A 25393-nucleotide genomic window follows, 5' to 3' on the forward strand; every position below is an offset into this window, starting at 1 on the left:
GCCACGGTAGGTTGCAGAGCAATGACTTGTGGTTCATGAGGCGACAAACAGCACCGTACGCCGCCGGGAGACATCAATGGTGGAGTACGCATCCATTCAGGGAAAGGTCTGAGAGAGACCGTTAGTGGGGCTTACATGGAGAGCTGAGACTGAATATGAGATTAACGTCCTTAATGATGTACATATCGTCGCTCGTTGTATTTATTTTGTATGTATATATCGATTTTTCCGAAGCTGCACCTCGCATCAATCTGTACGATGCGTCGCCTATCTCCAGGAAGCCAGACACAGCCTCCGACACCTGGAAGACCCTCCATACGGATATGCCTCGCCGTTTATCCGAGAACAAGTTCGCTTTGGCACAGTCGTCTGCTATTGGCATAGCTAGCCATATACCCCGAAGCACAATTCTTTCTGCGCCAACTGAGCCGACTACCGCCGCCGATTTCGACTCCGGGACCATTTCAAGCTCTCAAGACATCGCTGCGCTCATTTCCAGGTTACGCGCCCCCCGCAAGAGATCGACTGATGCACACACATCACTCTTCGCCCCGGAGAAAATGCTACAGACAATGATGTCCATGGTTTCTCAGCGGACAGAAAACGATGCGTGGTCGTCAGATAGCATCGACGCATCTATTACCTCAGTGGAGAATAGTCAAGGTGAGTGTCGTTAAATGCATTGTTAGTGAAAGTGGAACGTTTGGTCTAAAATATTTTTGGTTTTGCTTGATTTAAAAGACAAATGAAAGAAGCGTGTGGAAAACGAGTCACGGCCATGCACCGTGTCTGCTAGAAAAAGGATTGCATTGCACTGTGCTTTTTGACGCAGAGATGGACCAACTAAAGCACACTGCAACAATGGGCAGACTCCATCAGTTTATGCATGCTGCATCCCGTTAAAGAACCAACTGTGATGTATTCAAGCTAAATACAGTATCCGTGTAGAGTGAACATTTTACGTGGCCTACATGAGGCCTCTCAATAAAAGATGAGTGTGCCACATATTACAGCGTATTGGATGAGGGAGAGCATGAAAGGGGGTGGGGGGGGGGGGGGGGGGTGTAAGGTTGATCCTGTTGTTGTTCATGTGGGCATCTCGTCTACCAGGCCGCACAGCATCTGCACAGACCCATGGTCATTTTGTATTAGGCCAAGCAGGATTTATGTTTGCTTAAAGGAAATTACATTCACACCCTCTTGTGTATGTCACTTGTTATGGATGTGGCTGTGGAATGTGTAGAAACCAAGGATGCCCAAACAAGATGGCCAGACGGTCAAATACATGAATGAGCAGTGGCAAGTTGGCAACCATCCAAGCATCAGTGTGTAGCCTAGATTAAATCCCATCCAGAAGCACAGTTGTGACAATAATTCTTTAAATGGCTGTGTGAGGCAGATTTCGTTTTTTCCACCCCCACTCAAGCCCACCAAGTTGATTTTTACCAAGCTAAGCAATTTTAAACAAAAATGACCGGTGATGTGTTTTCTTGACAAATATTTTATAAAAACGGGCATTTTGAGTGTTCCGGGAAGAAAAAGTACAATTGGCCTCCTTGTGACTTCCTTCTGAATATATCAAGTTCTGACTGATATTGGCTCCTCACATCCGTGTTCGAGTTCAGTAGGGTTTTAAAATGGACCCATCTCTATATCACTAGCTTTCAAACTGAAATTTAAAAAAAAACAAAAAAACATATGATCTCGACAAATACAAACTGAATGGGCCTGCTATTGTTTCGACTCGAAAGCACACATTGATCGCTTCACAAGCAAATTAGGTTCCCCTTCATTCGACAATTAGCATAGATTTTAAACATAGAAGGCCAAAACATCCCTAATGAAAATTAAATTGCACTAATAAAGTAGCCACGAGAGGGTGCTAGAACTGCACAAATGGAAATCAATCTGACTTTTTTTAACAGATGTTCCTTTTAAATATTATGAACATGACGACAACGATATTGTGGCAGTTTTAATATCATATCACGATGTTGCCCTTATCGTGACATCCCTAATCTTCAGTACCACAGCATCGATTTAGTCAAATACAAGATAGTTGAAAGCTTGTTAAAGAGACCTAAATTGATTGAATTAACTTCCACTTTCACTTATTGGCTGTATTGCATCAGTTAAAATAAACAGTCAGTCTTCTATAAGTCTATTTGCCATGACAACTGTTAATCTGCCTAATGGTTCTCCTCTCTGAACTCAGCAGTAAACATTCTACTGGAAAGGGGGAGAAAAAACATGTATCAAATCAAGGTCGGCACGCAAATCCGGCCTCGGCAAACACACACATGCTCACACATTTAACATGCTTGGGGACCTCTCGTCCCTTTCTGACCCCAAGCATCTTCAAACACTCATTTACATCTCTGTAGCAGTGGACAAAAATAAATAAATATTTCTACTTAAAATTGGACAAAGTTCCATAAGGAAACAACATCACAGATTACGATAACACCTGCTAGCCATTTACATTATTCACAGCTGATTCTTCAAAACATCCATCCATCCGTCCATCCATCCGTCCATCCATCCATCCATCCATCCATCCATCCATCCATCCATCCATCCATCCTCTATTATAGACACACTACCGTTCAAAAGTTTGAGGTCACCAATTTTAGAGAAGCTCTGTTTTGAAGATAACTAATCCGAATTCTACATTATAAATGTCGTAAATGACTATCCTAGCTGCACATGTCTAGTTTTCACTGTCGTGGCAGACTGGCACGCACTAAGCGAGGCTCAAGAGGAATTTTGCGACTTGTTCTGAACAGCCTGCCCCTGTTTGAATAACAGCCATGCTGTCACAACACGTCGCAACAGTCAAACAGATAAACGAGACAGGGGAGAGGTTAGCCCTGCCCCCTTCTCGCTTTCCACTGCGCACAGGTTCAATCCAATGGATATCAGACACAGTGTCTGACTGTGTGTGGCTGTACAGTAGCAAAACACCACATCTAGTGAAAAAAAACAACACTTTTTTTAGAATGACAAACTGTGTGCGTGCGTGTTTGAGGTGGGATATGCATTACGGTAACTGGATTTCACACATTCTTTGGCATCATCAGGGCTGACAGTTCTTCTGTGCCTTAATGTAGCAAAAGAGCCCGGGAGTGTAGGCTTGCGTAACCACAGGCCTTTTTTTAGTTACATAAAAGTACAAATAACACGAGAAGAGCAACACCCTCTGAATCAGATTCTAGTGCACGAATATATTCTAATTAATTTGCCCGTTTCACTCATCTAACTGGTAGATCTGTTGTTTGTTTGTTTGTTTATTTGTTTGTTTATTTATTGTTTTAGAACACCTCTGCTGTTGTACAACGTACTGAGCAAAGTGCAAGTGCGAGATAGTGTTTAATGAGGTCTGTAGTCACCACTCGCTGCACAAAATCTGAGACCAGATAAATAATAGATAACTACTGAGTGCTTGTTCAGGTCATCTGTGTGAAATGCATTTGAATTATTATTACCGGTATTAGTTTGTTGTTTACCCCAAAAATTCTTCAAATAACGCTAATTAATCTCCATATCCGTAATGTGTTTTCTATGAAGTGAGAGTATGCGGGGGTCTACTGTACAAGACCTGGCCATGTCATTCAGACTGTATTCCACTGAGGGGCGAACGTTTGCGTGTGTTTACGGCGGGAGCGAATGTTGATTTCGCTTCAGGGTTCGTTCAAGGTCGCAAATGTTTGTTCGCCAGATGTTTGGCAACTGTTTTGATGGTTTTCTTCGTGTTGTAAGGCAATTTTGAATGTTGAAGAAATGTTTGAAATTTCTTTGCAATGTGTACATTTGTTTACTGTATGCATGTATACAATATACATTTATACATTTACGGTAAGAATAAGCCTATCTTTTAGGGCTGGGTCTAAAATATCGATATATCAATATCGAATCAATATTCCTTTTCATAGCCCAATATCGATTCATAAAGCCATGAATCAATACTTTCAATACAGTTTTTCCCCCCGTAAATTAATGTGCCAAATAGGGCTCGACCGATTAATCAGCCGCCGATTATAATTGGCCGATTGTTGGCCTTCAAACATCGGCCAAAACAATCGGCCAATTGAGCTAAATGGTCGATTATTTTCCCCTTAAAACCTTATCGAAGTTTACGTCACTGTGAAAGTACTGCACCATTTTGTTTGCGTAGCATTAGCAACTAGCAAGTGTGTAGCAAATGTTATTCTGGTTATTCTTTTGTCCCTAAGCGTCCATTTAGCTGCTTAATGATACCACAGTTGGAGTTAACTGTAATACTAAATACACAACGTTAAGAATTACACCCACAGTATATTTAAATACAAAACACGCTTTGTTTTTAAAACATCGCAAGTCTAGCGCTAACAGGATGTTAGCAAATGCTAACGGGAAGTTAGCATCGATTTCGGGAGTGTTTTTCCTTCAAATAACGAATCGAATCGGGCTCTTCTGAATCGAATCGAATCTATTTTGGAAATCTGAATCGATACCCAGCCATACTATCTTTATGTCAAATCACTGGAGAAGATTTGCAAGGGGTGCCATGAACAAATTCAGGGCATTGTCAAAAAAACATCACATAGATTAAGTCCAAAACTGATAAACTGCCAAAGGTGCACTCATGCTAAACAGTTACCATGTAAACACAACGCCGATTCCGGTAACATCACACCATTTGATCCGAGTCCCCAAATTATGATTCGATCTTTCATTTGCGTAGCACGAATGTCAAATGACCAAATTAGGGGCTCTTGAAGCCCGAACTGGTCTAAACAATGTGAAAAATGTTTGTTTCATATTTAGGCCCCTTTATAACCTGTATAAGGAGTGTTATTCACAGGATTTTTCAGATTTTTTTTGTCGTCCACTCATGTAAACAATGTAAATTGTCATGCTTGTTTGTCTCCCCAGATGGCTTCTGTAACTGCAACATTGGAGGAGAGGGGATTTTGTATCCAGATGAGTGTAACCAGACCACCGGTCAGTGCTCGTGTCTGGACGGCTACAGTGGTCTGAAGTGCGATGACTGTGAGGAGGGGTACTTTACCAATGGCACCAGCGGATGCCTACCCTGCACCTGTGACTCATTCGGTGCAGTCAGCCACCTGTGTGACAGGTACTGTACCCAACTGCTTCAATGCTTTATTTAATACACACTTTCCCTGTTGGAGGTTTCCTTTCACCTTGTGTCATCGGAAGTCCGTGGCATTTACCCGATTAGGCTATTATGAGTGGATGTAAACTTCTAAACTTCACAACTGTGTGTAGAGGTGTAGATACAGGTAAAGCAGCTCGACAATCCCTATTGCCAGGTTACGGCAAATCTGCACAGTGCAAAATTTGCTAATAATACTCCCACTGACAGTCCAAATATTAAGGTTAGATTTTTAATATTCAAGATATACTACCCCTAGCAAAAAGTATGGAATCACCAGTCTTGGACGAGCACTCACTCAGATAAAAAGCATGAAACAGTCGTAAGGTCATTCCAAAGTGCAACATCTTGGCTTTCAGAAGCACTAAAAGAAATGAACAAAAAACATTGTGCTGGTCAGTAAATGTTACTTTTATGGAGCAAGTGCAGGGAAATAAATATGGAATCACACCATTCTGAGGAAAAAAAAATATGGATATGAAATATAAATGATGTCATGAGTTTTGCAATTTCATAAACTGAACAAATCCGCACTGCATGCCTTCATTTTTCTGAATGTAGACACATCATTATACGAGAGGTGTGCTTTTGAAGAATTTCAGTTTTCTCCATCCACTGCTGATTTGGAGGCCAATGAAGGTGCAGCGTAGAAGGTTAAACAGCATTTGCTTGTCTGTCTCATAATAACACACTGAATACAGTCTGTCTTAGACTGTCTGAGCCTGGCCACTGCCAACCCCAATAGCCTAGCGGGGACCCCTCTTGGAGCTAATCACTGTGAGTACGCAGATTAGCCAGCTTTCCAAACCCCGAGCCTGCTGTTGCTTTCAGCATTTCTCTCATTAAGTAATGTGAGGCTTTTTAAGGCTGCTCACTGCTCAGGGACTATGGTGGCAGTGAAAACTTACTAGACTTAGCGAGCTGACCTTATGTACAGATATCTTACCCAAGAACATTGTGGAGTCCTGCAAATCACATGGTGTTAAGATTAAGTCTCATAAATTACCGCTACTGGTTTCAAAGTTGGATTCCTATATAGACTGTACATTCATGGCAAAAAAGAGTCAATGAGGTGGGAACAATTTCAGATACTTTAATTGTTTACATTTCTTATGGAAGAAGCTGCCATTGACGCAGTTCTCAATTCAACATTCAAATGCCTTCAGCGCAGCATAGCAGAAAATCTGATGCGTTCCATTTTTAGATGCCACAAGCAAACAATCTTACATGTGCATCACGCAGTGAGCTGTAGGGGAGTCTTCACATTTGGGTGAGCGTTTGTGTAACAATCAGCTTATTGTCAGACAGAGCTATTTTATGGGAGGCATTTTATGAAAAAAAAAATAAATAAATCAAGGTTTAGATTCTTACTGGTTCAATACTACACCAACTTCAGTGTACTTTTACTACATTACTTATCTCAAATTAAAACCAAATGGAAGAGGGAGCACAAGCTCTCTTGTGTGGAGTTTTCATGTTGTAGGTTAATTGATTCCCCCCCCTTTCCGATTGTTACTGCTTCCACACACACACACACGCAGCCCTATTCCATCAATCCTGACCATGACGACAACTTTTGGGCCAAGTATGGTCCCGTGGCAAAGACACAAGTCAGCTCAAGCAAAAATGATGACCTGGTGTATTATGGCTTTTATGACTCTCAACTCGCATTTTTTTTTTTTTTTTTTTTTTTTTTTTTTTTTTTTTTTTTTTTTTTTATAAGAGCTCAGAATTGTTCATTCGGTAGTCTTACCGATTCAACGTCTTGTCATCATTGCTCTTTTTTTTTTTTTTTTTTTTTTTCTCAACTCGCATTTTATATTTTCCACCTTTAGTTGAGGTCGTACTGAAAGGATATAGTGGAAAAACATTGGAAATGCACTATAACACATCAAGTGTACAGTACATCAAAAATTACGAATTATAATGGGTGTCTATGTGTCAAAAAATGGCACAATCACAAGAGTCTAAATTTAAATATCTATCTCCCATTTGCACTAACTTAGAAACTTCAGGATGGTGCCATTTTGAACTTCACCAAATTTTGAACTTCCCCAAATTCATGTCATCTCCCTAGTATTTTGTTTTCCAATGCTTTTTCTTTGATGAAAAACAGAAAAGCCAGAAAATGGGCAAAGGGTTAATGGGTATCAATGCAACAGACAGACCAAAGTCAAAATGAATGTCATCATACAGTATTCTTTACTAGAGTGACCAATTTTTTGGTCACTATAGATGTGATGTGGGATTTCATCTTTTGCATCACATTCATTTCAAAGGAAAATGAGCTCATTTGGACAATACATTCAACTGGAGTAACCCATTAGACTGCAGCCACCTGCCAAGAACTATACAACAATAAATCATCATCGTTTCAGTGCACTGCGATTGGCTGGCAACCAGTCCAGGGCCAACCAGCAGCCAACCAGCAGCCAAAAGAAAAGCACCAAAAGATGACGTTGCTCCCATGGTGTTTTTTCAATGTTGCGCGCAAGTAATACACATAAAAAAAATAAAAAATAAATAAATAAATAAAAAAAAAACTAATACTAATACTGAAACTAACAAATTAAACTAAAACTAAGCATTTTTTTAAAAGAACTTTACTAAACTAATAAAAACCAACAGAACCACCCTGAAAACTAATAAAAACTAACTAAAATGAAAAATTCCAAAACTATAATAACCCTACTGCCATATTACATATGAATTGGTTTAAATACTGTAGCATTTTTCTAAATATTCAAAAGCACAAATAAATTATTTGTACAATTTTTAGGACTAAACACAATTTCTCTTCATAACATTATGTGGCCCTTGCATCCTTCTGATTTTCTGTATGTGGCCCTCAAATGAAAACGTTTGGACACCCCTGTGCTACAGTATTAGAAGTAGTAGAAGTTGCCAGTGCCTTGCAAACTTGTTGTGAAATTGTTTGTGTTCTGCTCTGCGGGGAAATATAGAAAAGTTTACTGTGACAAAGACGTTCTCAGATTCGATTCATTCCTTAAGACTGAACTCAAACTGAGCTGCTGATTTTGTTGTTTCAATGTTTTGGTGTAAGCATGTTTTAGGCAAAACAAGTTGATTAGCCAAGTAGGCTAACAGCACTTGCTCGCTTTATGTTCTCAAATGTGAAGTCTTTAAAATAAAAGCCATTGTGGTATTGTTTGGAGATAGATACCACACACAGAAAAACTAGAAATACTCGTCTTGGAGTTTTGTTTTCATGTGTTTCAAATTGGTGGTTAAATGCTAATTTTGTAGAAATGACTTCTCCAAACAACCAAGGTGCAGTCAACGACTATTTGAAATATTGCATTGTTTGATTAGCCACACAAAAGTTGATAAGCCAGTTTATCCGTCATCACTGTAAATTCATCTTCAGAGAGATTACAGGCTTTCCAAACTCAGGTGACATCTGTAATTGGATACTAGTTCAGTGTGCTTAACAGCCCTTAATCTAATGAGATTTCCTCTTCTTGTCAGGTCGTAGTGTGGCATACGCTCTGCTTGCTTGTACACAATTCATGTGACAGAAAATTAGCTCGCGCACCGTTAGCCACTCTGTGGGTTAGGTAATGCATTATTGGACCAAACCACTTCTATCTGTCATAACACTTGCATCAGTCCTTTTATTTGGGTCAGATCCTCTGGGTATTATCTGAGAGGCATTTTTTTTTTTTTTTAAACAATACTGCCTACAGACTGCCAGTCTGGAATGAAATATTGATTGTGGGTGCAGATGTTGCTGCCTCTGCATTTTGCCAGACAGTGTTTTCGTCATTACCATTAGTGTATCTATACATCTTTTTGCCCTGTGGAAAAAGTGAATACTTTCTGGATGGCAGATAAGAGGGACTGCCTCTGTAGTCATAGACGTTAAGTATTGCGAAAGTATGTTAAGCAGGACTTTTTTTTCAAATGTTTTTGTCTAAAACGATCATGAATTTGTGAATGAGAAGCAGTTAGCACCTAACAGCCATCTTTCCTGATCTATCTATGTACGTATTTTTCCTAAATGTAAACTGAAAGTGGTTTTATTCTGTTCAGTCGTACTTGTAGTCTGTGGAACTTTGAGTATTAACACTCACTTGAGTATTTTATGTGGTTATTATAAAGTGCTGGTTTCGCCGTTCAAGAGATTTGTAAATGAAAATTCAAAATGAGCCAGTGCATACAGATAACGGTGCCCATCCCACCTTCTGTAATAAAGTACAATGATGGGTGGAGTATCTGTCTGTCGCAAGTGCAGAGTGAAAATAAAAAGTGCAGTGGTTTTAGTGTGGGGACTGGGGTATGTCTTTTGATAACGTCGCCATGATCCAAAGCTGATAAAAATGACTGCTTTGATCAGCTGCTTCCTAAATGGCTTGAAATTGCTTTTGTCCCATTACGCCCCATCTATAGTTGATTTATGCATGTTTCAATACTATTTTTAAATGTTTTTTGTCTTAAGATATTTGTAGTCTGTCACTGTTTCAGCACCGTGTCCTGTTAGCACAGTAATAGAAAGAGTTTGTTTTTGTTATGTTTGTTGCTCTTGAAAAAGATGACGTTGCAGGATGTTTGCATTGCATTGCATTGCCGGTTGGCTGTGTGGGCGGTGTACATTCCATTCACCTTTGCTTATATTGCAAACTACAGTTAGCCATATTTTAATGAGGTGCGTTAACAGAGATGCAATGTACCAAATAACTGACCAAGAAATCAAGTTGACTCAGCCATCATTTTATCAGTAGTAGTAATATTACTGACCAACCAGATTGGCACGTCTACTGCTTTTCTCACTCGCATATCTATTTCAAAATGATGGTCTTAAACGTAGTTCTCCTTCTCTTTGTCATCTCTCATACAGTGGCATCATTTAAAAAGACAGAGGGGAAAAACAGCCAAATGAAATGCAAAGTACGCTTGTAATCCTGCTCATATCTCACTGATCTGATACTTAAAGGCCGAGTCTGCCGGTTTCACTCTGGAAAAGGCACTTTTTAAATACAGGATTTAAACAAACAAACTACTTCTCAATTTACACATCAGGGCTTGTCTTCATTTCTGGTGGTGATTTTTGTCCTAAACCCTCACCCCCCCCAGCCTGTATTTTGCCATTTTGTGTTTGTTTTGTAAACAGCGGGACGTTTCTGTGGAAAGACAGTGTTTACACCCCTCCAGCCAATCGCAGAGCGGGACGGGGTGGCGTGTCGCAAACGGGGCCGTGGGAATTTGCCGGCTGCGTGACGTCACTCCCGCGGCAATTTGAAAGCACGCACGGATTATTATTTTTTTTCACTCACTCATTCACACATGTAAGCTTCTGTGAGTGAGTGAGTGAGTGAGTGAGTGAGTGAGTGAGTGAGTGAGTGAGTGAGTGAGTGAAAAAAAAAATAATAATCCTTGCGTGCTTTCAAATTGCCGCGGGAGTGACGTCAAATACAGGCTGGGGGGAGGTGCGGGTTTAGGACAAAATCACCACCAGAAATTAAGACAAGCTCTGATCTGTAAATTGAGAGGTAATTTGTTTGTTTAAATCCTGTATTTAAAAAGTGCCTTTTCCAGAGTGAAACCGGCATACTCGGCCTTTAACTCATTCAGATTTGACTTTACACCCAATGATGCAACTAAACCTGCCAAGTGTACAGTACTTTGTGTTCATTTTTGATCATCCCCAGGTAATTACTGTAAACCCAATATTTCTTCACTATGGAAAAACGGATGTTTGCAACACACCACTCTGATCCCCACACTGACTAACATTCATGACGCAATCCACGGCATGCTCAGGCATGCACTGACTGACGGTGTATCCTAGGTGGCAAGCTGCATACACAAATCACGCTTCGTAGCCTTGGTGATGTTGTTATAAATAATGATTCATTCATAGATAGATAGATAGATAGATAGATAGTGTAAGAAATTAAATAGCCTGTAGGTTCTATAATTAATGGCGGGTCCATAGTATGGAGTAGTAAGTGTAGCCTTGTTGAATAGGCTATGCTGTTTTATATCAGGGGGAAAAATTGATAGCCTTACACACAACTATGTAATAAACAGCCACAAGCTAAGAAGAAAAGAACACAAATTTTGCCTTTTCTTTTTTTTTATAATTTTTTTTACACCAGTCCTTCTCAAATAGTTACCGTATGTATAGTTGCATATAGACTACAGTAGTTGTCAGTGACACTATTGTTAGTGTGCGCAGGGAATATTAGATCTGCTGTCGGGTTTTTGTTGCTGTTTTTTTTTTTTTTCTTCACCAAACATGCAAATGCATTTGGAGTGCACCGTTTTGACCATTCAGAAAGTCAGAGCGTTTTTGGAACGTGCCGTTCGGTTATTCAGGAAGCCACAAAAATATGAGTGAAGGAGCACGCTCTGACCACTCTTGACTTTGGACATAGAGCAGTCAGAGAATCAAGGCAGGATGCATGTAAGCTGTGCAAGCAAGATGTGATGGTTGTGGGCTCATGGGAGATTTAAACAACCTCATTCATCATTGGTGTACCATGAATGCAACTCAACTTTTTCTGAAGTTGGTGGTTGTTTAGCTACTCAAAGAGCCACTTTAGATGTTTACAGTAGTCTCGCCAGTCACCACAACAAAAACATGGTGTGTTTGTTCATTCATGGAAGGGGAGTGCACTCTGACTCTTAATTGGAACGCTTCCACAAATTGAATTTCTGAATGCACCCATTAAGTGCAGTAAACAAATCCTAAAGACCCTTTTATTCAGAAGTTTCAGAGGTTCCTGTTGAGCTATTGTGTGACTATGCAGCTGCAATGCATGGAATCAAGTCTGAATGTGCGCTTCACAGTGACTGACGACCAGTTCATGGACGACGTTCTCAAATGAAATGCTTCCCGACCACAGTTTCTAACCTTGAACAATAGGGACACTGTTATTAGCATGAGTGTCTATGGCAGCTTACAATAAATTACATTTTGAGATGGTCAGGTGACATTTGACCCCTTTCGAGACTGTGACTGTCTGTGCGTGTTGGATGTAGTTATCAACTCTTGGCCTCGGCCAGCGTGGTATTTTGCCATACAAAGCCATTTGTTTGGAAGTGTAGTACATTGTCTGAACATGTGTTCTTGTCACATAAGCTGTTAATACAGGTCAGCAAAAGTACCATGTGCTGCTTAATGTGGAAAAACACCCCCCTTTCACAAACACAGCTTTAGGGTGTTTGGCACTCCCAGTGATAAGCTGTGTTTCCACCACAAGGTTTGTAAAAGGGGACGTTGGAACTACGTCATAAATAGTGTAACAGACCACTCACACAGTATATATAATGTGGCAGCTTCTTTGAAAAGTAAGGATTGTGTCTGGAAAAATAACGTGAAACTGGACCTGTCGCAACAAACAAAGGGCAACAGTGGCAGCTAGCACTTTGTGTTCTTTTCTTAGCATGTGGCCGTTTATTCCAAGAAAGCGTTTTTTGTTTGTTTGTTTTTTTGGTAAAGTTCCAATTTTCCTTTGACAGATCACCAGGGCCACCATATAGATGCAGCTGCGGTTGTTTCAGTCCTGTTCACGACTTGGAAAACTGGAATGTCAGAAAATTGTATACTCTACTTAAGGCTGTGCAATTAATCGAAATTCAATTACGATTTTGATTATTGCCCTCCACGATTACAAAATTGGCATAATTGTACAAAAACGATTATTAATACCAGGGCTGAAACGAGCCCTCGTCATTTCTGCCGTCTGAGATTGCCGTAGTCAAGCTAACGGCAGTACATGGTTGGATAGGGGCTGACGACGTGCTCGTCTATTCAGAGTTTGTGAACAACGGCAATATGCCCCAAACTGTTGCGACAGACGTCAGTAACACAACTTAGTCCTGAAGTCACGTTCAAGCTCCAGTTAAGAGCGCTAAGACATAATTATGCTGTCATTGTATTGTACCTCGCCTGTTGCCTAGCTTGTTGCTGTTAGCGGTGATTGCTAGCTAACAGCAACAAGCTAGCCGCGCTACTAGCTCGCAGCGGTAAAGTGCTCCGAGTCCAGCCGTCTGATTACTTTTCTAAAGCGTAAATACTTCAGTCCGTAAACAGCTGGGGTAGGCTCCAACGCGCCCGCGACCCTCGTGAGGATTAGCGGTTCAGAAAATGGATTGAGGGACTGCGCACACTTTGATGCTAACAGCCTAACTAATTTGCCGTTCCTACTGATCACTAATTAACAAGGGAGGAAAGGGGGCGGGGCGTAGCGAGTGGGCATGTAACGATATCCAAACATCACGATACGATAAATATATAATTATCACGGTATTGCGGGGAGGTTGGCGACGTAAAAAAGCTCATGATACTGTATAAAAACTCATAATATTGTAAAAGTGGGAAAAGCACAATATTTTGTTTTGGTACATAACAGCAGGGATGGAGAAATAGTCTTGACAATGTCATTGTCATGTGCTCAGCATCGCCAAGTATTGCATTTGAGAATCTGATTTTTCAAGAGTGCCATTTTTTTTTTTTTTTGAAAGAAAATGTATTATTTGTGAGATGTTCACAAACCTGGCAAGTTACCCACTAGTATTATGATAAGAGTACAGAAGCCACATCATGAGGCACGAAGGGGAGCTCCAAAGATTATTGCATTTCAAGGATTATGTTTTCGATGAAAACCGATGAGACACAACTATTACAACATGTAACTTTATCCCTCACTACAAAATCCACAAAGACCTGTAATCTACTGTACATTGACTGCACTACATTAAGGTAGACAAAAACGTACTATACAGATTACATTGATGGTACGCCACCATTAATGCCTGCTCTGTGTGCCACTCTTGCTTTCGCTTTGTTGAGATGTTGTAAAAGCTCTGTAATAAAACTGTCTGTCCAAAGTGAGCACTGTTTATAAAAGTAATTTCAAAGATGTATTCCGTCGCATCAACAAGTTAGATAAACTGTTGTAACAAGTTACAACTACTGTGACCAAAACCTGCAAGATCGAGCTTACATTTTGGTGTTGTAATGTAATGTGACATGATGGCTTTTAACTCATTCATTGCCATTGACGGAAAAACGCGTCAAATTATGCATTTATTTTTTTTTGGCTGGTCTGGCAATGAATGTGTTCATATGGTCACTACAGCATTAAAAAAAAAAAAAAAGTTTTTATTTGCCATGCATGTGACGTTTTGATGTATTAATTTACTGAGTATTTCCGAGTTGCTTGAGAACAATCTTGAGACATCTGGCGCATGTGTGTGTTCTTCCCATCATTGTCCACGCCCCACTAAGCATCGCCGCCGGCCTCTTCATTTGCATTAAGTACACTTATTAAACAAAGCCCCATTTGGATAAAGACACATGCACACTCACATAAATTTCTTCCAGTCACTTGTGATTTACTTCTATTGTTTTGAAGTCATTGTGTGTAATGAATGTTTTTGAGGACAATGTCTGGGGTGGAGGCTTGATTGGGCTTGACTTGGCATTGTGTTTGTTCTTCTTGTAGATTACTTTGAATGGGCAAACAATTGGAGGGATGACGCTCATGTGCCATTGACATGTTAGTTTTAATTAGAGCCTCCTACATCTCCTATAATCTACAACCGACAAGGTGATCTTAGGAAAAGATTGGATTCAATGGAGAAAAGGAAATGCTTTTGATTTTTTTTTTTTTTAGAGCTGTTGGATTAGTTATATTTCTATGTAATTGAAATGAGAGATGGAAATCTTGTTTATACTGGATGAACGTGGTGGATGGGTGAACGAGGTACAAAGTTTCAACGGCAATATGCTATTATTGTGTTATAACTAAATTTTCATAATTACTTTTCATATATTGTACAATGCTAAGTATATTTTATCTTCTGTACTGCCCTTCCAGCTCAGGGATTTGTGTGTGCAAGGCAGGAGTGTACGGGCCCAAGTGTGACGAGTGCCACCCAGGCTTCTTCCACTTCAGCAGCACTGGATGCCAACCCTGCCAGTGTCACAATCACACTAACTCCTGCCATCCACAGTCAGGTAAGTCTGCCGAGATATATATATATATATATATATATATATATATATATATATATATATATATATATATATATATATATATATATATATATATACATATATATACATATATATAAAACTGGTTTTGTACATCACTTTGGCGTCAACCTCTGTTGTCTTTTAAATGTGCTATATAAAAAAAAGAAAAGTGTTATGGTGTACTATTGTATGGTATATACACTTGTACTATATATACTAGGGATGTCGCGATAAGGGCAATATTGTGATATCGTGATATTAAAACTGCCACAATATCGTCGTCGTCATGTTCAAAATATTTAAAAGGAACACATCTGTTAAAAAAAGTCAGGTTGATTTCCAATTGTGCAGTTCTAGCACCCTCTAGTGGCTAGTTTATTAGTGCAATTTAATTTTCATTAGGGATGTTTTGGCCTTCTATGTTTAAAATCTGTGCTAATTGTCAGATGAAGGGGAATCTAATTTGCTTGTGAAGTGATCAATGTGTGCTTGCATTAGCAAGTAAGTGACTCAATATTGTTTTTAGAGATTGTAGGTGGTTTATATGCATTGCTGTTATGCACAAAAGCACAATATTGTGCTTTTTTTTTTTTTTAAGTATGAGCTCTCTTTTTTTACAATATTGTGATCTTTTTAATTATCGTATTGTGACCTTCATATCGTGATAATATCGTATCGTGATGTTTGGATATCGTTATATCAGTAATATATACTATCTTATAATAGTATGTATGTTTTGTCAGTGGCTATTTTTAAACTGGACTGGAAACTAGAGTTTAGTTCAAGTTTATCCTCTTGAGGAGGATTGCGCCTCACCTCCCAGCAGCCAGGCTTTTAGTCGCCAAGGTGAAGGGGTCCATGGTGATGATAGTGGGGTGGTGAAGGGGGAGTTTTAGAAGCCATATGTCTTGCCGCTCTTACGCATGAACAGATGGACTACGAAGGTCTCACTTGGGCTCAGCGTTCACAGTGCTGTGGATTAACTACGCTTTTACGCTTCTCTCGAAGGACTGACGCTGGCCTTTCCTCAACGATACAGTACAGGTTTTTAGGTTTAATGCGACAACGGCTTTGATCATTCACGTCATCCTTGAAAACGTTCTGTCATGTTTCATTCTAATTCCATATACTGGCAGCCCATTGAAAAGAGAGATACAATGCTGCCACCTGCTGGCCATCGTTAGTGGCTGTTTTTGATTCCACAACCCATTGACCAGGCAGCACTGCACTTAGATGATGCATTTTCCATGATTAAAAAAAAATAAAAATATCTTAGTTGACGTCATTTAACATTTATGGCGGCATACATTGTGATTTTACTCATTATCATTTGCTCCCAACAACGTATAAATACGTTTTTTAAACGTTTTAAGTGTCCCAAAGACGTATTTATACATTTTTGTTTATTTATTTATTTTATTTTATTTTTATGCTAGAGCATACAGAAGGCTTTGATACAGCCTCTCAACTGCAAAAAACGGTTGCAGAAATGGTAGTTATTACACAAACGGCCAGCAGGTGGCAGCAGAGCAAAGGAGATCAACCAGGGCCATGTAAATGTGTGGGAGTCAAATCTGTGAAAATGGCTGGGAGTCAATGAGTTAAGAAACGTTTTTGGCGGTCAAAGAGTTAATCAGTTAACGTTTTAACTTTCACAGTACTGATAATGACCCCACTCTGGAAAAAAAAAACATTTCAAACAATTCTCTCTGATGCTAAGTTAATGTGATATTCAAGCTCGTGATGAATATACATTATATACCTCTGACCACAATATACAGTAAATACATTGTTGTTATGTAACATTATTTTTACTCCATGTGCAGCATTTTATACGGTTGTTTTAAAGTCCTTTATAAATCCAATTGAGTTGAGTACATTTTTGTCAGGCTAAAACTTTACTTTCAATCGGTCCTTTGTAGAAATAGAATCAGAACGTAACAGAGAGATGTCGTCCTCTTTATTTCCTCAGGTGTGTGCCTGGACTGTGAGGGCAACACCCAGGGGACCAACTGCGAGGAGTGCAAGCCAGATCATTACCGCAGCCCAAGCGCTGCCTTGACTGAAGCCTGTGTCCCATGCCCCTGCTTCAACTCTTCCTCCACTGGCACCTGTCACACCGGTGAGTCCCTGACCTCACACACGCGTGCACATTTGGATCATTCTTGTCACATTTTACAAAGCAAGCTGGTCGTCACCTGGATATGACATAGAATGTCCTTTCAGCCCAAGTAACTGTATTTGGTAACTAAGTTGTAATGGATGCGGCTTGATTGAACAATCTGATTTCTTTCTTTGTCAATCAGTAAAGAACAGCAACAATAAAGAGAGAATGCAATTTCTGGGGAAATTGCGTGTGAAGGCTGGAAGGATGAATAAAAACCTGTGGAATGATTTGGAATGCTATTGAATGATGTCGAATGAAAAGCTGGAAGAGCTCATGGCGTGAATTGGTGGAATATATTGAAGTCAGTGGGATGAAAAATATGGAAGTAAATGTGAAATGTAGAATCTCCCATTAAGAATACATGGTGAAAAATCGGGTACGAAATTGGGAATGGGGAATTTTTGAACTTTTTTTCCCCCTCCCTCCAATTCTTTGTTTTATTTACTTCGCTAACTCATCCCAAACTGTTTTTGTCGATAGTTTATTGAGGAAAAAAAAACATGTTCAACGTGTATTGTGGTGTTAACTAGCGCTGTTCATACACCGTTGGCACTCTTTACTGCCTCCTGTAGTCTAGGAGAATATCGACCACAGCTGCTATAATTGCACTATTTCAAATGAAACCTGTTCAGAAAGCTTACTTGGATTAAGATGTCTGGTTTTTTCTTTTAGGGTTTTATATACATTGTAAATATGTTTAAGAATTGACAAAAATGTTCATAAATGGGAAGATTTGTCTAAAAATATGTTAAAAGAAATAATGATAACATCGAGATCGTGAATTTATTTTTAAAGAATCGTGATATGACATTTTTACCACATCGCCCACCCCTACTTTACATGTAACATGGTGAAACATACACATTCTTGTTGGTTACTAGTGTTGAGAATCAGATTTGTGCTTCTTGACATATTGCTTTAATTTGTCAATGAGCAAAGTTGCATAAATTGGGATTGAGTGACCTTTTTGCTCCAGGCTTCGTCTGTCCTAGTTTTACACGACACCTAAATGTTTTTTTTTGTGTTTTTTTTGTTTTTTTCTAAGCGGCGTTCTGGGTGGACTGACTGTCGCTGTCATACCCTGATACCTTTTAGACAACTCGAATCTTGCGGGATTCAAATATAGTTGCAGTGATACAAAGATTCACACCAGTTGTCATCACAAAAATCGTTCACGGCACGGCAGGCAGTATGTTTCTGTTCTAATTAGTGAGTATTTGTTGGGAAAACCCACTTCACTCTCCACTGTCCTCAAGCTTTTCGCGTCCTTGTGATAGGACCCCCGTGTACACAGCCGTTCTTCTCAAGTGATGTTTAAGTTTTGGCTGAAGACAGAAATGTCAGGTTATTTGGGAATAACGCTGATGTGGTTCAAGTGAGACCCACATCATTAGGATTCATAGTTGTGTGTCCATAACCCTTTTCCTAAGATTTTTTTTAATTTTTATTTCTATTGATCTCAATTGAGCTGCAGGTGAAAGTAATGTGCTTTTAGGGGCGGAGCTAGGAATGTGATTGCAAACACCACGACAAGTCCTGTCTAGTGTTGTAACATTGCGTCTCAAATTTTGCACCATATAAAGCTGGCCTTGAATTCAAATGTTACAGTTTTCTAAATTATGTATCTTATTATTGAAATTTAAAATAATAAACTAAATGTATTTCATATTGTTTTATGACTGTATTTTGTAGGGATGTAACGATAATGGCAATATTGTGATATTAAAACTGCCACAATATCGTCGTCGCCATGTTCACGATATTTAAAAGCTACACAGCTGTTAAAAAAAAAAAAAAAAAAGTCAGGTTGATTTCCATTTGTGCAGTTCTAGCACCCTCTGGTGGCTAGTTTTTTAGTGGTTTAATTTTCATTAGGGATGTTTTGGCCCTTCTATATTTAAAATCACTAATTGTCAGATGAAGGTGATCGTAATATGCTTGTGAAGCGAGTCAATATGTGGAGGAACTCAATTTGGGCTTGCATTAGGTGAGTAAGTGCCATGATATTCAGTGCTATTAGAGATTGGAGGTAGTTTATATGTATTGCGAAAGAAAAGCACAATACTGTGCTTTTTTTTTCTTTAGTATGAGCTCATTTTTTTTTTACAATATTGTGACCTATTTTAAATATCGCCAAACTCCCCACAATATCGTGATAATTATCGTATCGTGAGCTTCATATCGTGATAGTATCGTATCGTGATATTTGGATATCGTTACATCCCTAATATGTAGCTTCGCCTCACACACTATTATCACCTTATCACCCTTGCTAGGCCAATCTCTTCTCTGACCAAGCCTCTCTGCCTGCATGCCTGTTGCCATGCAGGCAAGATACGCGCCGGCTGTTATGTTCCGTTTCCGCCTACTGGGGACCACACTGGAGGTGCCGCAATGTGGAAGGGAGGGGAAGGGACATGAACCGGGCTGAGCTGGGACAGCGTGAGCACAGTTGGGCCATTTCAGTGCCACTCAGGCAGTAACAGACTTTCCGCATTATGCTTTCAGACAGCGTCACTATAGGAAGAAGGAAATGATCAGAGATAATGCACGTTTTTTTAAGTATTACACTATGTTCACATTCACAGTGTTGTGGCCGTGAATGATTTGACACTGAACACCAGCGCGAGGAGAGAAAGCAGCAGCAAAACTTAGCAACGACACTTGAGAACAAAGTATCGCTTCATGTTGTAGGATAAATAATTTGTCATTAAATATGTGGATGAACCTGGGTGTTGTCAATGAAGATGTTTATTGTGACACTTAAGAGAGGTGAAGTGGGGCACTCTTCCAGATCAGAATCTGGGTCACACATATTAAATCACTCATGTATGATTATATCTGCACATACCGCCGTAGACGGGCCTTCATTTTTAATGTTTCATGTACTTGTGTTTTTCTCTATATTGTGTCAGACAGTGTTTACCGACAGTAACTGCTCACCTAACATGGAAAAAAAAAAAAAAAAAAAGAGGACGCAGGGTAAAGAAGCAGGTCAAATGTTCTCGCCCGCAGTGCTGCTCACGTTTCCTACGGGTTATATAACCCAGCAGGTCGGCTGCCGTTGAACCTCCAGCAATTTATCAGGAGCAGCAATGGCCTGCGTTGCAATGCAACATACTCGTCATGTGATCATTCCAGATAGAAAATCACATCTAGGCCAGTGTTTGATAGTAGTGGATCATCCTCTAAATCTCCATTCGCTATTTGTTTTGTCAGTAACAAAGAAAAATTCTGACTGGAATAGAATTATTGCTTGTGCATTTCCGAATAAAGACATGTTATAATCTAACAAGTGAAATTGTAGTAAGCGGTAAATGGAGTGTACTTATATAGCGCTTTATCTACACCAGAAATGGGCAACTGGCGGGCTGCACAAAACACTTAGTGGCCCTTGTTTGATTTTTGAAACTACAAATGTTTACAAAGACACACTTTCATCGCAAGTAATAAAGAATAATGTCATAATAATAGATTTTATTTATAATACACTTTACATGTATAACTTAAATCAAAGTGCACAGTACAGAAAACAATAAAAGCAATACAAGCACACAGTAGATTAAAATAAGAACATGAGTGTTCTTATGTGAAATATTATTTCTATACCACTTATGCGCATATATTTTCCTTGCTAGTTATAAGTGATAGCAACACGCTGTGACATCTATTTGCTTGTTCCCCATGTTCAATGTATTATTAAATAAAAGCATGTACGGTATATCCAAATGGATACAAAGGACAAACAATTGAAAATTTGCAGATACATTATTCTTACTTGACATCCTGAATTGATTCTGCATTACATTGAAACTGTTTAGAAACCTTTCAGTTGTACTTTGCTAGGAGTGTGAGCCACCTAGTGGTTCAGCATTGTAATTTAACAAAAAGCTTATCCATAGTCTTGCAGCGCTTGCATTCATCATATAAAAAGGGGCCGGGGGAAACAATGTCAAACTGATTTGCTGAAGTGCCAACTCCAATATAGTCTAGTGACGTCCTTTTTCAAAAATCATTTCATTTCAGGATGTACTCATTTGTGACTTCACAACCGTCTCCTTTTGTTGAATCGGCATCCCCCTGATAGATGCCGCTGTGTGTTCTCGTTCAGATCCCAGTGGATCCCCAGTGTGTGACCTGTGCCTTCACCCGTACTCGGGCCCACTGTGTGACCAGTGCAGCGCGGGCTCCTACAAAGCATCCGGGGCTTGCGTGCCATGTGACTGTAGCGGGAACGCAGATCCTCAGGGTCCCACGCAGCTTTGCCACCCCGACACCGGCCACTGCTTCAGCTGCGTCAACAACACCGCTGGGCCCCGTTGCCGTCTCTGTGCTGCGGGATTTGCAGGGGACGCCAAGGCTCATAACTGCAGCCGTATAAGTAAGTCTCTTACATCCATTTCCCCATTTTAGCACTTCTTCAATCTTCAACCGCAGATTATGTTTTGATAAATCATTCCATTTAATTCATCTCTAGACCGCAAAATTATCAATCATGAATGATAACTTCAGTAACTAGACTGCTAAGCAAAGCAGGGCCATCACTTTTTATGAACAGGATGGTCAAGCCCCCAGCGATGACTGGGCAGCTGCAAAGGAGTCTGTATGTGGCAACGGCAGACGAGCCAAGATGTCATTTCTGTTGCTCAGTCTACAAGGCTTTGTCAGGAACTCATGATAGAACCATTTGGTTGAATTTTGGCTCCCGTGAGCTCACCCCAAAAATGATGGTGACAGTCTGCTGGACTGCTTCGTGGAGGGTGGAGATCTTTTCCTCTAACATAGCAAACTTGGAAAGTGAAAAAGGCACGTGAGCGAAGAGATGAGTGAGGTCGTTGTTTTCCCTTCAGGGCCCACGGCGCTGGGTTTAGTCGCCAGGGAAACGGAGTGTTGCTTGCAACAGTGACAGTGGTAAGAAGTCCCCTCAGCTTGCAGGGTTGGATGAATCGAGTATGGGGATCTGTCCAGCTCCAGAAGACACAGCAGCCTTTGTGTACAGCAGCCTATTTTTGGACAATAATATCTTCTATGCAGCACCGCTAGTCCAATTACTTTATTTTGGTTAATATTGTGTTAGTGGAATATGAGTTAAGCAATAAAATCCTTTTTCCATCTCAGTGGAGCTACATTAATTAGTTAGTTGGCTGGTTAGTTAGTTAGTTGGTTGGCTGGTTGGTTGGCTAGTTAGTTAGTTAGGTAGTTGGTAGTTAGTTGTTAGTTAATTAATTAGTCGGTCTGTTAGTTGGTTAGTTAGTTAGTTAGTTAGTTAGTTAGTTAGTTAGTTAGTTAGTTAGTTAGTTAGTTAGTTAGTTGGTTAGTTGCTAGCTGTTGGTTAGTTGGTTAGTTAGCTGGTTAGTTAGTTGGCTGGTTATTTAGTTGGTTGGTTGGTTGGTTGGTAGTTAGTTGGTTAGTTGATTGGTTAGTTGGTTAGTTTAGTTGGTTAGTTAGTTGGCTGGTTAGTTAGTTAGTTAGTTGGTGGGCTGGTTGTTAGGTGGTTGGTTAGTTGGCTGGTTAGTTAGCTAGCTAGTTAGGTGGTTAGTTGGTTGGTTGGTAGTTAGTTAGTTTGTTGGTTAGTTAGTTGGTTAGTTCGTTGGTTAGTTGTTAGTTTAATTGGTTAGCTGGCTGGTTAGTTAGTTAGTTAGTTGGTTAGTTAGTTACAGTAGTTTGACTGACCACTAGGTGTCAACATTTACCAGGCATATACCACACAGTCTCCGACTTGTCCCTAGTTGTGCGTGTGAGTGTGGAGGGTTGTTCGTCTCTGTGTGCCCTGCGATTGGCTGGCAACTAGTCCAGGGTGTCCTCCGCCTACTGCCCAGAGCCAGCTGAGATAGACGCCAGCTCCCCCCGCGACTCTTGTGAGGAATAAGGAATAAGCGGTCAAGAAAATGGATGGATGGATGGATGGATGGATACCACACAGTCTCTTGAAAGGACAGTGGCATGCTTGATTGTGTCTTTAAATTAGCCACCCATTACTGTTGAATGAAGCCGATGTTTGAACGGTTTGAATGGTTTTTCTGTCCCCAGCACCTCAGCACACTCCCACGCCAGCAGGTGGGACCACAACAAGCACCCCCACTCCCAGCACGGCTTCATCCTCCAGCAGCAGTCTGAGCGCCACCAGACCGAGAGGCATCCCCGCCTCCACATCCGCATCCAGCGGCAACTGGAGCGCCACACTGAGCGCCGCCACCACTCAGGCCCTGCTGACCAGTCTGAGCAGCCCCACCGACAACACCACGGCGGCGCTGACTGACGTCTCCTGGACGCAGTTCAACATCATCATCCTGGCCGTCATCATCCTGGTGGTGGTGGTGCTCTTGGGCTTTGTCGGAGTCGTGTACACTTACAGAGAATACCAGAACCGGAAGCTCAACGCGCCCTTCTGGACCATCGAACTGAAAGAGGACAACATCAGCTTCAGCAGCTATCACGACAGCATCCCCAACGCCGACGTGTCGGGCCTCCTGGAGGATGAGGCTAACGAGGTGGCACCCAATGGTCAGCTGGCGCTCACCACGCAGGGCAACTGCTACAAGGCTTAGCGCCCGTCCGGTCGTCCCAGGACTGGACTCCTTCACATTTACAGATCACACCAAGCTGCTGCAAAGTACCAAATCCAAAGCCCCCCCCCCCTCATGTATGACTGACTGCCATCTGCGGCACTTCACGTCTCTTCAAACTGACAGTTGAAAACCAAGCCACAAGTGAGACAATACATTTCCCCTTATTTTGATATGATTTTTACAGGGAACGAGTGATCGGTGCCAAGTGTCCAAAGAAAAGTGTTTGATTGGTGTTGTGTTTTCCGAGGACGGTGTGCCGAGTTGTTTTGTAAATTGGCGCTTGTATGCTGAAATGATCTGAACGCCAGTTAGAGGACTTATAATGAGCCAACAAGCATTTTCACATATTTGTAAAAATGGGACTTTTGACTGTTTGGGTTGATCACGCTGACTGTGATCTGAAACGGAGACAATGATTGTTATTTAATTCATTTGTTCTTAATTTATTGGTTGACGTTTCATTCTTGAGAGAAATGCTGCGCACGTATGATGTGTTTTATTCATGACGTTTTACTGTATCTTGTCTGCTGCTGAATGGTCGCTTTAATTTGTTTTTCATGTATAGTTTGTATGTTGTCCAGAGAGGGGACGATGAAGGCTGCTGGCATGTGCATCAGATGTTTATAGCTTGAATGTTTTTTTTTGTTTTGTTTTGTTTTCCTGAACGCATGCCAGTACACCTGATGTATCCTAGAGGAGTGTTTCTTTCAGAGGCCTCAACAACCATTTCTGAAAACACCTGCAGGCCAGCGATCTGCTCTTGAGCCGAGTTTTAGTAGCAAACGTTTGAGAAAGTGATCACTTCAATCTAGAGGTGGGGCTTGATGACGAAAAGCCTCAGGTAATTGTTATCTGTAAAACATAAATACTATTCCAATATAGATTTGGTTATGTTGTGAGCCTAACTTAGCATGTAGTAAACATTCCAGAAGCTGCTGGGATCACTTAATCACTTATCGACACATCAAATTGTCACTGGTGTTGAATATCCATTGTGTCGCTCCGGCTTCCATTGTTTGGCTGTGCAAATTTTTACCACAGAGAATGAGTAATGCTAATTTTGTGAGACTTAATTCCTCAGGTACCGGCTATTTCCCTAATGTGATCTCTGTAAATGTGTACAGTGAATGAATGTGAATAGTTGTACAGGTAGAATATTTTGCGTGTGCACCGTCACTCACTCCCAACCTCTCACTCACAAGGGCACCATGTTGCAAGTCAGCCCACAGCTTTTTTTTTTTATATATATAGTTTCTTTTTCTTATTGTCACTTGTCATATATGCAGATGGAGGACTCGAATGCACCACCAACACGTAACAAAAGGTGAAATGTGAATAATACTCCAGTCAAAGCTCAACTTGTAAATAAAAAGGATTTAACGGTCTTTGTCTTTCTGTCATCGGTTCTTCTTTTAAATTCAACCATCCTGTACCAGCAAATTGTTGCTGTTGTTAAACACATTTATTTATTTCACATTTATTTATTTTATGGC

General features: G+C 40.4%; 1 protein-coding gene across 1 annotated transcript; it reads left to right on the forward strand.

Moving 5' to 3' along the window:
* The first annotated feature begins 11 nt into the window (after positions 1–11).
* LOC144019516 (multiple epidermal growth factor-like domains protein 9) lies at positions 12–25285 on the forward strand. The gene is made up of 6 exons (XM_077522637.1): positions 12–663; positions 4915–5119; positions 15007–15146; positions 17137–17286; positions 21443–21712; positions 23362–25285. Exons 1-6 carry the CDS (start codon positions 156–158, stop codon positions 23877–23879), a joined length of 1791 nt encoding a protein of 596 aa, XP_077378763.1. The 5' UTR covers positions 12–155; the 3' UTR covers positions 23880–25285.
* Positions 25286–25393: the final 108 nt, after the last annotated feature.

Source organism: Festucalex cinctus, chromosome 5 (assembly GCF_051991245.1).
Source record: "Festucalex cinctus isolate MCC-2025b chromosome 5, RoL_Fcin_1.0, whole genome shotgun sequence".
NCBI classification, from domain to species: domain Eukaryota; kingdom Metazoa; phylum Chordata; class Actinopteri; order Syngnathiformes; family Syngnathidae; genus Festucalex; species Festucalex cinctus.

Excerpts from the sequence above, each read along its gene's own strand:
- LOC144019516 (XM_077522637.1), top strand. The coding sequence starts at position 156 with ATGAGATTAACGTCCTTAATGATGTACATATCGTCGCTCGTTGTATTT. Across the intron at positions 664-4,914 it reads CTCAGTGGAGAATAGTCAAG|ATGGCTTCTGTAACTGCAAC; the intron begins GTGAGTGTCGTT and ends TTGTCTCCCCAG. Across the intron at positions 5,120-15,006 it reads GTCAGCCACCTGTGTGACAG|CTCAGGGATTTGTGTGTGCA; the intron begins GTACTGTACCCA and ends CTGCCCTTCCAG.